The sequence below is a fragment of the Lontra canadensis genome, unplaced genomic scaffold (genome assembly GCF_010015895.1).
Source record: "Lontra canadensis isolate GAN:19392208 unplaced genomic scaffold, GSC_riverotter_1.0 scaffold79, whole genome shotgun sequence".
NCBI classification, from domain to species: domain Eukaryota; kingdom Metazoa; phylum Chordata; class Mammalia; order Carnivora; family Mustelidae; genus Lontra; species Lontra canadensis.
In genome coordinates, this window is record NW_022631073.1 from 5,814,930 (window position 1) to 5,830,721 (window position 15,792).

The window sequence follows — 15,792 nt, forward strand, 5'->3', positions numbered from 1 at the left end:
CCATTAGAGTTGCTGGTAATTTTTCTGTTGGACATGACTCGTGGGGCATTAGCAACCCATCTGGGCTTTAGAGAGAGGTCGGAGGCGGGGATTTGGATTTGGGAACCTTCAACATGGAGGACAAAGTCGGCCATAAGTGTCACTAGATTGACGACTGGTTGGTTTCACTAATATTTTTAACAGGATGAGAGTTGGACTCGAATTTTCCTTCAGGAAAAAAAAAAAGCGTACCAATTGAGGATCTCTTTGTCCCAGAACAGAGCTAAGTTGAGGAAAGAAAACGATATCCTCCAGAGGATAAAGTCCTGAGCGCCCAGGGAAGGGAGGCTCACATGGCGGTACCCAGAGGCCACTTGAGTCTCTGGCTTGGTCTTCCTGCGTCGTGGCTGCCGGGCTGGACCACCCCGGCCCACAGCCCAGGCTCCGCGGTCCTCCTCCTGACTGGGAGCGGCTTCTGCTCCATCTGACGCTTCTTTGCTCCTGCTGCTCCCACGTCCTCCTGATTCTGAGGTTCAAACACCCCAAGAATCTGTGTGACAGGCATGCGATAGGGAGAGCTGGTGAGAGTCCCACTCCAGTTTTTGTCTGAAGTTATGAAATGCAAATTCTCCTAGATCTCTGCATGGCTTCCAGCGAGGGTTTTCATAGAACACTTAGAGCGTGTTTTATACTAAAAAAAAATAGCAATTAGCTGTAATTCTGTTTGTAATAGAAAAACTTGTTTGCTCTGGGCTTTCGTTAGGATGCAGGGACTCGGCAGTGTCTCTGATCGATAGCAGGGTTATTTTTTAAAGGGCTTATTATATTCTGCTAATGTTTATTTGGAAGAGATTACAGTGATGCTTTATAAATGGCCCTCAGTCAACATATGAATGGGATATTCTCCCCGGAAGACAGCTTGCGTGCAAACAAACCAGCAACTTAAGCTATTAACTTCCTCTGACTGACAGTTTTGAAATGGTGTTGTAGAAATATATGGTACATGAATGTTTCCAGACATCAAATTAGTTAGATAAATGAACTTGGAATTGAAAACCCAGCTTTCCAGTTAATAAACAGAGTACATGTTATTCTACGCCTGTGTCTTTCAAGACGAGACAAGTCATTCCAAACAGCAGTGCTCTGTGCTGCTTTCTAATAGTATGTCCTGATATCAGTAAGCCAATCTCAGAAAGTGCTTCCTTTAGAATATTTCACCTCAAAACGAAGGGCATTCACTGTCTTGTGCGGTATCTCTGGGGTTGCTGCAGAATCTTCTATCCCTTCTATACCTATGATCAGACAGGTATGAGATCTTCCCAAATGGAACTGGGTCATACTGGCTCATAACTAGGCCCCCAATTGACAAATGTATAATATTTATTTTTGTAAACTTATTAACTTAAAAAACCTTACTTAGGGCGCCTGGATGGCTCAGTCATTAAGCATCTGCCTTCTGCTCAGGTCACGATCCTAGAGTCCTGGGATTGAGTCCCACCTCGGGCTCCCTGCTCAGTGGGGAGCCTGTTTTTCCCTCTCCTGCTCCCCCTGCTAGTGCTCTCTCTCTCTCTGTCAAATAAATAAATAAAAATAATAAAAAATAAATAATAATAAGAAAAAATAAATAATAAATGAAATCTAAAAAAAGAAACACCAAAAAGCCTTATTTAGATCTAAATTCAAAAGACCCAAATGAGTTGCGATTTGGATAAATAGCAATAAATAACACATGACAGGGCATTTGTCGCAGTCGCTCTGTGAGGGAGCGGTCTCACTGGTGACTGGATTTCTAGCGCAGACCAGCTTTCCATTTATTGCCCATGATGGTTTCCCAACAGACGTTTTCCCCTTGGAATCTCATAGGGATCTCTCCCAAGTCTATCCGATTCCTGGCGCTGCTGTGACAAATGACAAATGACCGCACCTCAAGTGGCTCAGAGCAGTGCCTGGACCAGTTCTTGGGTCTGAGGATCGGACGTCCGGTTGTGTTCATGCTTCAGATCTCGCCAGGGTGACAGCAAGCTCTTCACAGGACAGCTGATTTTGGTGGAGGCACTCGGGCAGGATCTGTTTCTGGCTCATCTGAGGTGTGGACAGAATCCTGCTTTTGGAGGCCATAGGGCCGGGTCCCAGCGTTCTTGCTGGCTCTGAGCTGATGGCCATTCCCAGCTTCTCGAGGCTGCGGCACATGACACCTCTCTGACCCCAGCAATGAGAGGTTCTGGGCTTTCAAGGAGCCTCATCATTGCACTGGGTCCATCTGAGTAATCCAGGATAATCTTCCTCTTTCAGAGTCCTGCCCTTAGTCACATGAGTAAAGCCCCTTTTCCAGAGTCAGGTAACATGTTTGCAGGTTCCAGGGATGAGGACAAGGCCTCGTTATCCTGCTGACCGCACTGATAGGAACAGGACAGTCGTCCCTGCTCTCCCAGTGTGGAAACGGAGGCCCAGCAGAACTCAGTGACTGGCCGGCGGTCCTTTGGTCTGAGTGGCGGCTTGTAGCCAGTCCGAGGGCAGATCCCCAGCCCCTGCTCCCCCCTCCCCACCGCCCCCTGATGTGTGCAGCTTCCTAGGTGGAAAAACACCGTTTCTAAGATGAAATTAAACAGTGCATTTTTAACTTAAAATTATTATTCCTTTGCAATCAAAGAAGGAGAAATTGTTACCTATGTGCAAACTTCCAGAGTAGGATCCCCTTAGGAGAAGGACACAGTGACCTTCTGCGGTGTTGGAGGTGGTTGGAGGATGCTGACGTGAAGCTGGGCCCTGACACCCAGCCCCGGCCTTCTTCACCTGACAGCAGTCCCCATCACAGGTCCCATCGCTGGAGGTGCAGACACTGAACACTCACCAGGGGCCAGTCCCCGTTGGGGGGGATGATGAACACGTGGTGCCGGGGCTGCGGGTGGCTCTGTGAGTTGTTCGGGTACGAGGCTGTTGGGAAAGTCCCGTTGTAGCCACTGGCCTCCTGCCTCAGGTGTCCTGCTGTGCTGGCGTCATCAGCAGGCAGAGAGGTCAAGGATGATGTATTCTCTCCTTCAAAGAGACATGTCTGAAGGCAGACGAGGAGAGGGGACAGCGGAGATCTGAGGACGTGGTGCCACAACTGGGTGGGGTCCGGTGTCTGCTCAGCCCTGCTCAGAGGCGAATTGCTGTGGTCTGATCTTGGCATACTCTCACCCCATGGTTTTGTCCCCAGAGGTACCATGTCACCACCCAGTCCTGCCCCCAGGCCACCATGTCACTGTGCATCCAGAATATGGTCCCCACACCCGGGACAGTTAATAACCGATAAGTTATTACCAGCAAAACAAGTCTTCCTCGAATCCCTCCTGCCCGGACTTTGCTCAGCACCTGCCCCCGTCCTGACATGGCTCTGATTTCTGCCTCTCCCTCCCCTGGCTCTGATGGTCTGCCTCACACAGCACAGTGACTGATACTTGATCATGTGCCCTCCTCCTCCTGCCACCCGCTCCATGCCCCTCTGCCCTGATTTGGATTCTTTATCACTAAGGTCCAAAGACACTGAGCAGGAGGAGCAGGAGGGTGCCAGGAACGAGACATTCTTGTCAGTCCCAAGTATAAATGTAAAGAATTCGGCTTCCAGAACCCCTTTCCCCAGAGGAACAGAATGCAAGTCATAGTCGAAGCCCAGTTCCTTGTTCAGTGTACAGGGATCCTCTGTATGGCCACTTGGGCCCATGAGGGACATCAGCCTCCAGGGGTGAAGCAGGCAGCCCACTGGCGTCAGAGGAGCAGGCTTCTGCTTGGGGACAGCTCCCATGGGGTAGGAGAGTCCTGATGTCTCTTTCATACCTTCTGACTTAACGTGTGTGGCTTTGGAGTTTCTTTGCGACCCCTCAGACTGTGATCCTTCTGCTACCTCTGATAGCCTCTGGATGTTTCCATCATCCCACAGATGTTTCTAGGTGCTCCTGTTCTAGGTGTTCCTATTCTAGGTGTTGGGGCCAGAATGTGGAACAAGGCCAAAAAATTTCCTCTGCCTGCAAAGTTTCTGTTTTCCTAGGTGGTACACAGTCAACAAGTGAAATAAACACACCAATAAATGATCACAAATGAGGAAATCTAGGGTGGGTGGGAGCTGGGTGTGCAAGAGCAGAGCCCCACTAAGATGGCCCCTACTTCTCTGAGGCAGTGATGTCCAGCCTGAGACCTGGCAGTGGAGCCCAGGGATGACCTCCATGCACAGGGTCATCAAGTGGAGAGGCCTGGAAGCTGGCCGGAGCCTAGCCAGCTCAATGGTATGCTGAAAGTCTGGTAAGCAGAGGCCAGACCCTTCATGGTCTGAAGGCCATGGTTTTATTCTAAGTCTGATGGGCTACTGATGAGGTTTATTATTATTATTTTTTAAGATTTTAGTTACTTATTTGACAGAAAGAGAGAGATCACAAGTAGACAGAGAGGGAGGCAGAGAGAGAGGGGAAAGCAGGCTCCCCGCCAAGCAGAGAGCCCGATGCGGGGCTCGATCCCAGGACCCCGAGACCATGACTTGAGCGGAGTGCAGAGGTTTAACCCACTGAGCCACCCAGGTGCCCCTGATGAAGGGGTTTTGTTTTGTTTTAAAGATTTTATTTATTTATTTGACAGACCTAGGTCACAAGCCGGCAGAGAGGCAGGCAGAGAGAGGGAGAGCAGGAAGCAGGCTCACTGCTGAGCAGAGAGTCTGATGCAGGGCTCGATCCCAGGACCCTGAGATCATGACCTGAGCCAAAAGCAGAGGCTTTAACCCACTGAGCCACCCAGGTGCCCCTGATGAGGGGTTTTTAAGAGAGAGCATTGTCGCTGGGCCAGCTCTCCACCACAGCCAGTACTGATTTGATTTTCTCCACCTTCCTCTTTGGAATGGATGGAGGGGACATAAAATAAAAAATGAGTTTTAGATGTGTTAATTTTGAGAAAACTGCATTGTAGGGTTTTCCAGCTTGCTTTCTATTTAAGGCATGTTGTCGCTGTCCTCTTACAACCTAGTAGTGAGCTCCAGGAGGGAACAGATGACCATGTCGGCTTCAGAATTAGCCATTGTCGTCAGCCACAGAGGACGGTGCACGGGGGACTACGAGCCCATCATGTACAGATGCACATGGGGGAGACTGGCAATGTTTCAATCGATAAATAAGGCTTTTAAGATGTTTTGGCTAAAACATCTAGTAATCTAAAATGAAAATAAAAAATTTTGCTACAAATTTAAACATTAGTGGTCACTCCAGCAGCCACAGGATAAAGAACTTGAACTCTGAGCATCACACATGCTGGTGGTGGTGAGGGGGTGAGTTTTGTCATGGGAAGGCAGAAGCAGGCTGAAAATCTGTAAACCCTTCATGTCACAATAACTTAAGGAGAGTCCGTACTAAAGATAATCCAATATGTTGACCCTCAGAAACCTTAGAAATGACATTACCTATATTTCAAAAGCAGTTTTTACCTGAGATTAATATGGGCCATTCTGTATATTTTAACAAGGTGTTTGCTAAGGTCAGTTTCTGTCAGAAAAAAAATTGTCAATGACTCATGAATAAACATTATCATCATTTATGTAATAAGTAAAAGGCCCCAAGCCAGGGACACCCCATTATGGCACTGCAATGCCTTTGCCCCTTCCTGTGCTATCCTGCAGTTAATTCAATTTTGCCTTCTCGCAGTTCCACAGTGTGCATATCTTGCCGGCTGTGGAGCTGGCCACTCGTATTAAAGTGGTAATCAAGATTGCCTCTAAATATTCATAGCAATAAATGACTCCCTTGTGCCCCACGAATGCCACGGCTGTAGTCTGAAGCATGTATTTAGTGCTGGAGAGAGATCTAGTTATTTCAGAGTCTGTCCAATGCAGTTATCTTAATACTGTTTTTCTGCTTGAAAAATTAGATCTCTCTGAGCTTCCAGTATCAACGGCTGAGATGAGTGAATCTGGGTCAGAACCGAGCGTGATCTTTGAAAGGGTAACCTATAAGCCAGGGTGGGAGTGGACTTGGCGGTTGACCCGACATCGTATTTTCTCTTCTGTAATTCCCTTCCTTCTGGTGGCTCACTGCCTCCTTATTTCAACTTCATGATCTGGTTCAGATTTTTTCTAAGTTGCTGAAGATGGCTGTTTTTTAAAGACAAGGAAATACCAAGGATATGGTGCTGTGTATCATTCCACCCATCAGAGAAGAAGCAGTCAGAGGCATCCCTATATCTGTGAGAAGTTACTTGTGTATTGACTAGAGAGATTTTGTAGCCAATATGGGTGAAATAATTTAAAATCAAGTTTGGGGGATCCCCAATTACACAGATTAAAGGAAAGCAAGACAACATGAAAGAAATCCCAGCTAATTAATAAATCACTTTTACTCTTCTGCTCAGAATTCCAGTTAAGTAGAGAGTGCTGGGCACATGGGCTGTGGTTGACCTCAGAGGGAGCACAGGGCAACTGAGGGTCCCAGAAACGGGCGGTGGGATTCTGGCTGCAGCCTTTCTTGGCAGAACTACCTGAGCACAGCCCCTGGGGGAGGCTGCCCACGTAGTTTCCTTGAGGAGTTTACGAGAGGAGGGGCCTTAAAAGAAACCAACCCTGCTGACACCTTGACCTTGGGCTTCTAGCTTCCAGAACCATGCGAAATAAATCTCTGTTCATTAAGCTACCCAGCCTGTGGTATTTGGTTATGACAGCCTTAGCAAACTAATGCAAGGGGCTTCTCAGATTCTGATAATGTTTTGATTTTTCAGCTGAGTGATAGGTACTCTAAAATAATTATTTTTTTAAATTGTAGTGGGGAGGGACGCCTGGGTGGCTCAGTGGGTTAAGCTGCTGCCTTCGGCTCAGGTCATGATCTCGGGATCCTGGGATCGAGTCCCGCATCGGGCTCTCTGCTCAGTGGGGAGCCTGCTTCCCCCTCTCTCTCTCTCTGCCTGTCTCTGTCTACTGTGATCTCTCTCTGTCAAATAAATAAAATAAAATCTTTAAAAAAAAAAATTGTAGTGGGGAGCCTGGGTGGCTCAGTCAGTTAACCATCCAGCTTTTGATTTCAGCTCAGGTCATAACCTCAAGGTCATGAGATTGAGCCCCGTGTCATCAGGCTCTGCGTTCAGCAAGGAGTTGGCTTGAGATTCTCTCTCTTTCTCCCTTGGCCCTTCCCTCCCATCATAAATAAAATAAATATTAGAAAAAATTAAAATTAAAATTGTAGTGATACATTTTGGACACTCTTTTTGGGGTTTACTTTCCCCAGTGAAAAAGGTGGAATTAGAGTAGCGCCAAAACATTTCCGGCCTATTCATAGCATTGAATTGACTAAGCAAATACAGTTCTTTAGGCACTCAATAAAAGACACAGTTCCATTTAGGTAATCGGCATATCATGTTTAAGAAAAGGAATGCTATATTTAACCAGCACTAGTTTATTATCTTCGATGTATAAAAATCAGAAGAAAATGGAATGAATACATGCATTTAAACTGAGCAATCTAATGTAATTAGTGGTTTTGAATGAAAATAGCTCTCTGTTCTTTTTCCCCATTGATTTCTCCTGTACCATTAAATCCCAACTAAAATATACAGATAAGATCTTTTTTTTTTTTTTTTTTTGCCTCCCTAGGGAAAAATGTATTCGTTTGAAAGATGTTGACTTTGGAATATTATAACAGGTCCTGGAGGGACTTCCTGTGGAATTAGCACAAAAGGTCATGTTCTGACTAGCTGAACTGCGGGCGAGAGGTACCGCAAATATTTTATCTTTTTTCACAAATATAATTGCCAGGATTCATCTTTAAAATGTGATACATGTTTCAGTATTTCAGGCAAAGACAATTTGTAATTAAAGGAAGTTATTTACACACACACATATATAAAACACATTCAAATATGCATACATGTACGTACATTGGGCACATCTTGACAAAATATCGAGACATTTATTCTAATATTTTATTGGAAACTTAATAATCAATTTTTCTAAGAAATCATGGATAACTACAAGTTGCAAACCCTGGAGAGAATAGTCTATGTGTATTTGTAATTAAATCTCAGTGTCAGAAAATATAAGCAAATGTGGGCAAAAGTCCTCATGACAGACTTGATAGCAAATCCAGGACTTATAAGCACTTCTATGCACTATATTAAAATTTAAAGACATAATGTATGTCTAATGTTGCATAGGATGGAAATAGTAATATTTGAAAAGTTCGGCACTCAGAAACCTATAAAATTCTTAGAAACATCAGATAGTGCCAAAATAAGTCATTTACGGTGTGTGGTTTTTACAAGATTGCTAGATGTTTGTCTCATCATTTGCTAGAATGAGTCCGTACAAAACAAGTTCTGTTTAAACCCAGAAAATACAGATAAGCATTTCATTTATATGGAAATTTACCAGTTTAACTCTCAAGCTTAAGTAACTCCTTAAAAAATAATATCACTCATCAATTAAAATTGAGAAGAGCTTTCTTAAATGTGCACTTAAAAAAACCCACTTGGGTTTGCACCTAATTATGTCCCCTGAAGGCACCGATATTTAAAATAGTCTGTTACTCAGGCAGCAACTGATTGATGCAAATCTTAGGTCTTTATTATTGACTCTGACCATCTCAATGAAGATGGAAATGTCTGAACTTTCTGGGAAGGTAGGTAGGAATGTTGTCGCTCTACTTTGTCCGACGGGGCTGCTTCTAGCAGCATCTTGCTCTTGAGTCTGAAATGTGTCCAGGGAGACTGATAAACTGATTTTTAAATTTTATTTCAATTAATTTAAATGTAAATTCATATGTGGCTAACAGCTACCATATTCAACATCGGAAACTATCCAGATGTGCAAAGGGCAGCCGTGAAAATAAAAGAAGCAGCGTTTCTCCATGTGTGATGCTGTCCCAGTCTCACGGCACAAGGACACGCTGTTTTAACCTTTTCCCAAAACTCATGTGACTTCTGTTGTTAGGGTTTTTGCTTAAATTTCCTTTCATTTGGACTAAGGTTGGATGTTGGAGCTTACACTCCACCTTCTCTCATAGTAACATGTGATTAGTTGACCCATAGTACAGATGAAACGCTATGTTGTAGGAAAAGTCTCTTGAACTCTTAACGCTGGAATATTAGAACACTACATATGAATATCTTAGTTTCACAAGGATGAATCCGAAAGAACTTCCAGAGCAAAGGCAGGAAAACCCACACCAGCTGAGGGGGGGCAGCACTGATTTCCTGCAGTGATGACTTGTGAGCAGGGCTGAGCCACTGCACGGCGGCTCTCGGATGCGGCGCTGACCGCGGGGAGCCGGGCGCCCTTGACTTTGCGATGCCAGCTCCATGTGATGACCCAGCTCTCTTCTACTTTGCTCCTTTTAAGCCCCCAAGGAGCCTTAACTCCTGCCCTGGGCTTTGATGGCCTTTGGCCCTCCTTTAGTTTGCATCATTTGTGAATTAACCCCTTCTTTGCCTTTCACACATCTCCTGGCCCATCAGGTGGCACTGCCAGTCTCCTGCCTGAGTGCTGGGGGACTGTCCCGACAGGTCAGAATGAAAATGCAGCATTGGTTTTAAAAAATCAATTGGTTTTTTAAAAAAACTGAAATGTTCAGTTCCCCTAGTGAGAACTGCCCCGTGGATACATAGAGCCCTCATCTGACACACGCTGGTCTGGATAAGGAGGAAGTGACGCTTCCCGAATCACACAGCAGGGAAGGGCACGGGAGGTTCACAGAATACCTTGGAGTTGCGAGTAGATTGTGACTTGGGTAAGGACTCTAAATGATTGGGTTCAAAGGTAGGAGTGTGGTGCACATGACCACCCTGGGTTGGTGGGAAGGGAACTTGGGTAAGGTGGTGAGTTGAGGGACATTGTCACACAGGTACATTCTCAGGGCAAGGCAAGAAACTCATTGGGATTTCCAGGGCAGAGCAGAAAGTGTACTTGCCTGCTTCCCACTGACAGATGGGCACGCATGAGCTGTATTCCCTGGAGCTCAGAGAGGAAGGAGTATGTCATAGCCTTGTGAGAAGGAGAAGAGATTGGTAGAGACATTTACCCTAGTCATTAATTCCTTCATTCACCAAATATTAATTGTGCTTCTATTACTTGTCTGACACCTCTGTGGACATAATAAGCAAGTGGACCCACAAATCAACATACTGAGTTACCACAAGTAGGAAAGAAGTTCTTCATTCCACAAGGAGGGAAAGGACAGGAGACTGGAAGAAAGCTTGCCTGGGAAGAGGGGTATGCAGTGAGATTGAGGAGCAAGGTAAGGGTTCCCTGACTTATTGACGTCAAAGCTCGTACTGAGTTAGGGAAGTCTGAGGGGAAGCATTCCAGGCAGAAGGAAAAGCATGTGCAAAAAATGAGCACTACAGAGGAGCTCGGTGTGTTTGAGTTGCTGGCAAGGTCCATGTGAGTGAGGACCAGAGCCGTGTGGGCACCGCCGGCCACATTAAAGGGTTGGCATCTTATCGCTGGATACCAGTGCAGGCTCCTTATAAGTGCAGTTGCGTTGATGAAGAGGTAGTTTTGATGTTGAATTTCTGCTGCCATTGGAGAACAAATGTGAGGAAAGCAAAGGTAGATATGGAGGAACCCAGGTTAGGAGGGCGTTGCGGTATTCCCGATGCGAGGTGACTGTGCTTTGAACTGGAGTGAGGTGGTGGGGTGTACGACGTAATAGGAGCTGTGGTTTTGACAGCAACACTGCAGGACCTCCCATGGATGGAGAGGAGCTGGAGAGGGAGCAGGTTTCAAGCAGGACTTCACATTTCTGACGTGAGCAGCTGGGGAAGTGAAGGGGCTATTTATAGAGACAGGGAAACTGAGGGAGGAGGTCATTGTGGGAGGTGGGGGTAGTCGAAAATGATATCAGGGCTATGTGGCCAAAGGAAAGGTGTACAGGCCACATTTGTGCCATCTAGGAGGGTGGTGCTTCCTCCAGACTCTGGTCCTGGTTGACCTGGTCTCCTCTACTTGGGATATCAGAATGGTCCCAAGAAGAAAACTTCTTTTTCTCTTCCTCCATCGAATATGTCTTCAGAACATTCAAATGTTGGCAAGTCAATGTGAAATGTGTTTCAGCTGATTTCTCTTATTTATCTTTCAGAATCATCCAGAAGTGTTGAATTTTCGAATACAACTGGGAAGCAAAGAACTGATCATACATCTGGAAAGAAACGAGTAAGTCATGTTAATTCTTGTATACTGTGCCATGGGAGAAAGAAAGGAGCTGTGGGTTCAAAGTGCTGTGTAATCTACATTGGCATTTAGAGAAACAGAATGAAATGCACAGAGTCATAATCCCAATTTGGGCCTGAGGCTGGAATTAACTTGAAAAAAATGAAGTGGAAAATGAAGAATTTTATCACTCTAAAAAAAAGCTTTGTAAATCAGCAGGTTTTTCCTCATAGTTCTGATGTTTCTCATTTCTAGAGCCTGATTTGTCAAGGGTAGAATTCAAGCATCTTCTGTTCAAATAACAGCGTTCCATAATTAGTTGACTTCTGGCAATTCCTGGCTTATATAAGGAGAAATAGCTTCAAATGAATAGAACCTCTTTTTTCCCTGAGAAATACCAAGGGTTTATTTATCTTTCAGAGCTTGTCTCCAGTGGTACAAAGTATTTATTTTATCTTTTTATTTAAAAATTTGACCCTTTTTTTGCAAAATTATATGAATTTCCAAAAATGGTATTATTTTTTTTTTCCTGGAGCAGATGGATATTATTACATATTTTGTATGACTTCCCAGTAGAAAACTGTCTGCTTCAAGGCATAAGGAACACAAGCCCTGTTCTTGTCATCCTTTATACCCTGGCTAGCCCCCTGGGTTCCTTAGACTGAGAGGATGCAATACTATTCTTTCTTATTAGTACCAGAAAAGATCTGTGTGCTTGTAATAAGTAATCTGATTTAAAGATGTAAATGAAGTTACCATGTCCTGCTTGATTTGTAACAGGAGTTTCTATCTTCTAGATAGATAGATAAAACCTCTAGAAATTTCTAAATTCGGAACTACTGGTTCCTATTCCTCACCCATCAGTGACATGCTGACTTTTTCCTGATGTGATCTTGTAGAGAAGAGAGTTTCACTGGAATGAGTTCTGCCCAAGAGAGATGTCACAAAAATCTGACTGTCTCCATGTGGACAAGTCAGATCACATGTGGTATCCGCGCTTTGATTGGAGGGCCCCAAGCAAGTCAGATCAATGAGATCATCATGGCCAGTTCTCACATTCAGTTTCTAACACTGCGGCCAACAACAATTTTTAAAAAAACAGATCCATATCAATATATACATTTAAAAAAATAAATACACTGAACATGAATGTATGTAAAATAGGACGGCAGCCTGCCTCTTCGTATATCTTGTATGTTTACCCCCCACCATTAAACGGATTGAAAGCTTTTTTAAGCAATAAATGATGTGTTTTTAGCTTTCCTCATGCCTTGATAGTCTTAAAGTAGAGGTTTCGGGTGCCCGTTTTGAATGAACAGGGAACTGAACAGAAACTTCTATGTTGCCTTTGGTATGTCTCTCTCAGCCAAGTAAATATATTCATGTTATTTTTTTGTTGTTCATGTAAGAAGACTGTGGGACATTTTAATTTTTGTGGACTGCTATTTGCATGTGGTTTTGAAATATCTCAACAGACGAAACTGGATATTTCCTGAATGATCAAAAAGGACTAGGGTTTCTGGTGGAGATGCATGGCCTTGATGGCGCTTTAGGATTGCTGCTGGATTCGGGCGTCCGCTCCTTTTGTCAGAGTGTTGGGGGACGTGTTAGACAGCAGGAATGATGCCAATTCCAGACCCACAGATGGTAGTCGGACAGCAGGTAGAAGGATGGAAATCAACTTAACAAAAACCTTAATCTACTTGTTTCTACTCTAAAAGGAATACATGTCCAGTGCAGAAAATTGAAAATTGTAGGGGAAAAAAAATCAAAGAGCCAAAAGAAAATACTTCTATTACCAAACAACATCCTGATGAATATTTTAGTTGTGGTCCAAGGTCATGTTTTCCTTACAAGTAAGCTTTGCTTTTTTTTGTCTTCCTAGTGGATATTGGGTCTGTGCATTTGATAACCTGCTTCTTCACTTAGCTTTATACTGGACATGCTTTTCCTTATAGAAATGCAGCTCTTAGCGCCCTTCTGGTTCTCTGAGTCTCTGAAGTGGCTCAGTAGTCTCATTCCTGGTTCTTTTGAAAATGGTTTCCTGTCTACTAAGGCAGATAGTGTAATACACAATGACAAATAGTCATTCGACCGTGGCTCATCTGTATAAAAGATCATTTTACAAGGTTAAAAGGTGCCTTAATTTGCTCACTTCCAATTCTGGGCCTTTCACAATATAATCTCAAAATTAGAAAAGTCAAAAACATAAAGCTATCTCTTCTCAATTCATATCTATCTTCCCAACCTCACTGTCAACCTTCATGTTAGAAATTGTATGGAGAGTGTTTGATATGATCCTATGACGTTCCGTGGCTTTATTTCAATTATACTACTTATACCAGTTGTAGAGATTCTACCCTGCTAAGAATAACATTTTCATAATTAGAGCATGCCAATATTACTATTTTAATGTTGCACTTCCCCAAAATACTTGAACATAAAATGTTTTTTTGAAAAAAATTACCTGTCTGTTCCATACGGCTTTACTTTGGAGACCGTGAATACCAGAACTCTGGAGCTTTACGGGGAAAGTGAAATGCTCATGCGCTACCAGCTCTTGATGCTGTCAAACACAAAATATCATCCATTGTCCAGGAGAAAGTAGAATTTTTAATTCATATAGCTTTTGGCCCAATAGATCCAATTAGAGAATTTATTCAAATAAAGGTATTAGAACTCAAATGTTCAAGCAAGATGAATGTGAATATTTAACCAGCACAGTAGAGATCTTGGCTAACCAGAAGGTAACCTGTGGGTGCCCTACATCATGGCTGCAGGTCCTGTGTTCAGGGATGTTCACCGCAGAGTATTTTACCTAAATCGATAGGAGATTGATTAAATTATGACTTAACAATATAGAGCCAATAGAGCTCTATTTCACAATTAGAGGAGATGATGGTATCTTCATCACTGTGAAAAGCACTCATGATATAATCAATGTAAGCGGCATGTTAGATAATATTTTACACAACATTGAGTTTTTATTTCAAAATTATATACATATATGTGTATCTCTGACTAGTAAGATTATGGAAGACATTCATTCATGTTTTAGAGCAAGAAAATATTACTGTTGAGATTAGGAAAACTTTTAACACTGAAGCAAAAAAAATCTGTAAAAACTTAAAAATCATTGAAAAGAAGGATATTGGAGTATTTATTATTCATAAAAAGCAAATGTGTTTTAGAAGGACCTCCACCAACTTTCAGAGGGCTAAAAAGCTCTGCGCATTGAATACTGGGTCTTTAAATATCCAGAAATCTGTTTTAATTAAAAACCTGCTTGGAGATCATAACCAAAATAAAGGTGGCCTCATTGCCTTAAATCATAGGAGCCATAATCCAAAGTTAATGCTGGAAGAGAGTCACCTAATTAACCCTGCTCAAAAACTTATCACATACACCAATTCTTCTTGAAGCTGGACGGAATTTGTATTAAACAGTTGTTTCAGGGGGCTTTCTTCTATTTGCCTCCGAGCATCCCTAATTTGTGCAAAGATCGGATGCTGTTCACTTAAAATCTGTGTTTGTATAGTCATAATTGAATGTTTAAAGAGACTCAAAGCTTCCCTGGAGAAAAATTTTTCACAGTGTTGCTGTCTGCCTACGGAACTGCAGGGACCGCTTTATGACTTCCATAACTCTCCTGGATCCCCGTGGGCTCTCAGGCCATCCCTCAAACAGGTGCTCTGTGCAATTGCATCTTTGATCAAAATGCTTTATTAGACAGGCTGGCCAGCTTAGACATCCGTTTTTCCAGTTTAGGATAATTAGAAGTGATGGCAGTAGATCACACCCCCCACATCTCTCAAACCCACCGAGCTTTCTGTTTTCCAGCCTTGGCCCATCACTGACAGAAGGCAGAGGTTGGGGGAGGTCTATGGCCCGCTGAATTTATATTTGCTGGGTCTCTGCATTGGAAGAAGTCAGGCGTTGGCTTTTATTCTGTCTGGGATAATTCCAGACATCTCTGAAGGGACAAATCTAATTAATATTCGCTCAATCGGTAGCAGAAAGGACATTTTAAATTGGTCAGATGTGGGCGTCAATATCTGGGAGGGTGTTTATTTGATGACATCTCTTGGAGTATGGTGATGCATGAGGGAAGATGTAGCTGATGCAGAGATCGTGCTGGCTAGGTTAGGGCTCAGCCGAGTAACCACCCAGAGGATATGAGTCTCTTGTTTGTGTTGACCCAGACTGTGCTGGACAACTGGACTGAGATGCAGTCATCAGCCCTAGGGCTATGTACAAGGCCTCGTTATGGTCCACAATTTCCAGAGCCCTCTTTATAAAGACATAAAATGTGCACTGATCACACTTCTTGGCAATGCAGCGCTGGAGGGGGTAACTTGTCTGCATCTCAGGATCTGGATTAGAGAGATTTCAGCAGTCTGGATCAATGGGCCAAGACTAACAAGATGAGATTTAATGGGGATAAATGTAAAGTCCTATGCTTGGGTTAACAGAAAATAAATGTAAACTCAGAAAGAAATTTCCTTGTAGTTCTCATGAATGGGACCCACAAACTCAACATGAGCCCCTGAGGTGGTGCAGCTGCTAAGGTGACTGTCAACAGTGTGTGTGCATGAGTGCCCATGGCCCTAAACGGAAGTGGCTGGCATCAGGCTGTGTAGTGACCCTGTCGGGCCATATCCAGAATA

The 15,792-nt window shown here is 43.7% G+C and overlaps 1 protein-coding gene across 1 annotated transcript in view; it reads left to right on the top strand.

Moving 5' to 3' along the window:
• Window positions 1-15,792, top strand: part of ADAM12 (ADAM metallopeptidase domain 12) — a 324,442-nt gene that overhangs the window by 78,527 nt on the left and 230,123 nt on the right. Inside the window, exon 3 of the mRNA XM_032882097.1 lies at window positions 11,055-11,128. Coding sequence (XP_032737988.1) covers window positions 11,055-11,128 — 74 coding nt within the window. The remainder of the gene's footprint in view (window positions 1-11,054; window positions 11,129-15,792) is intronic.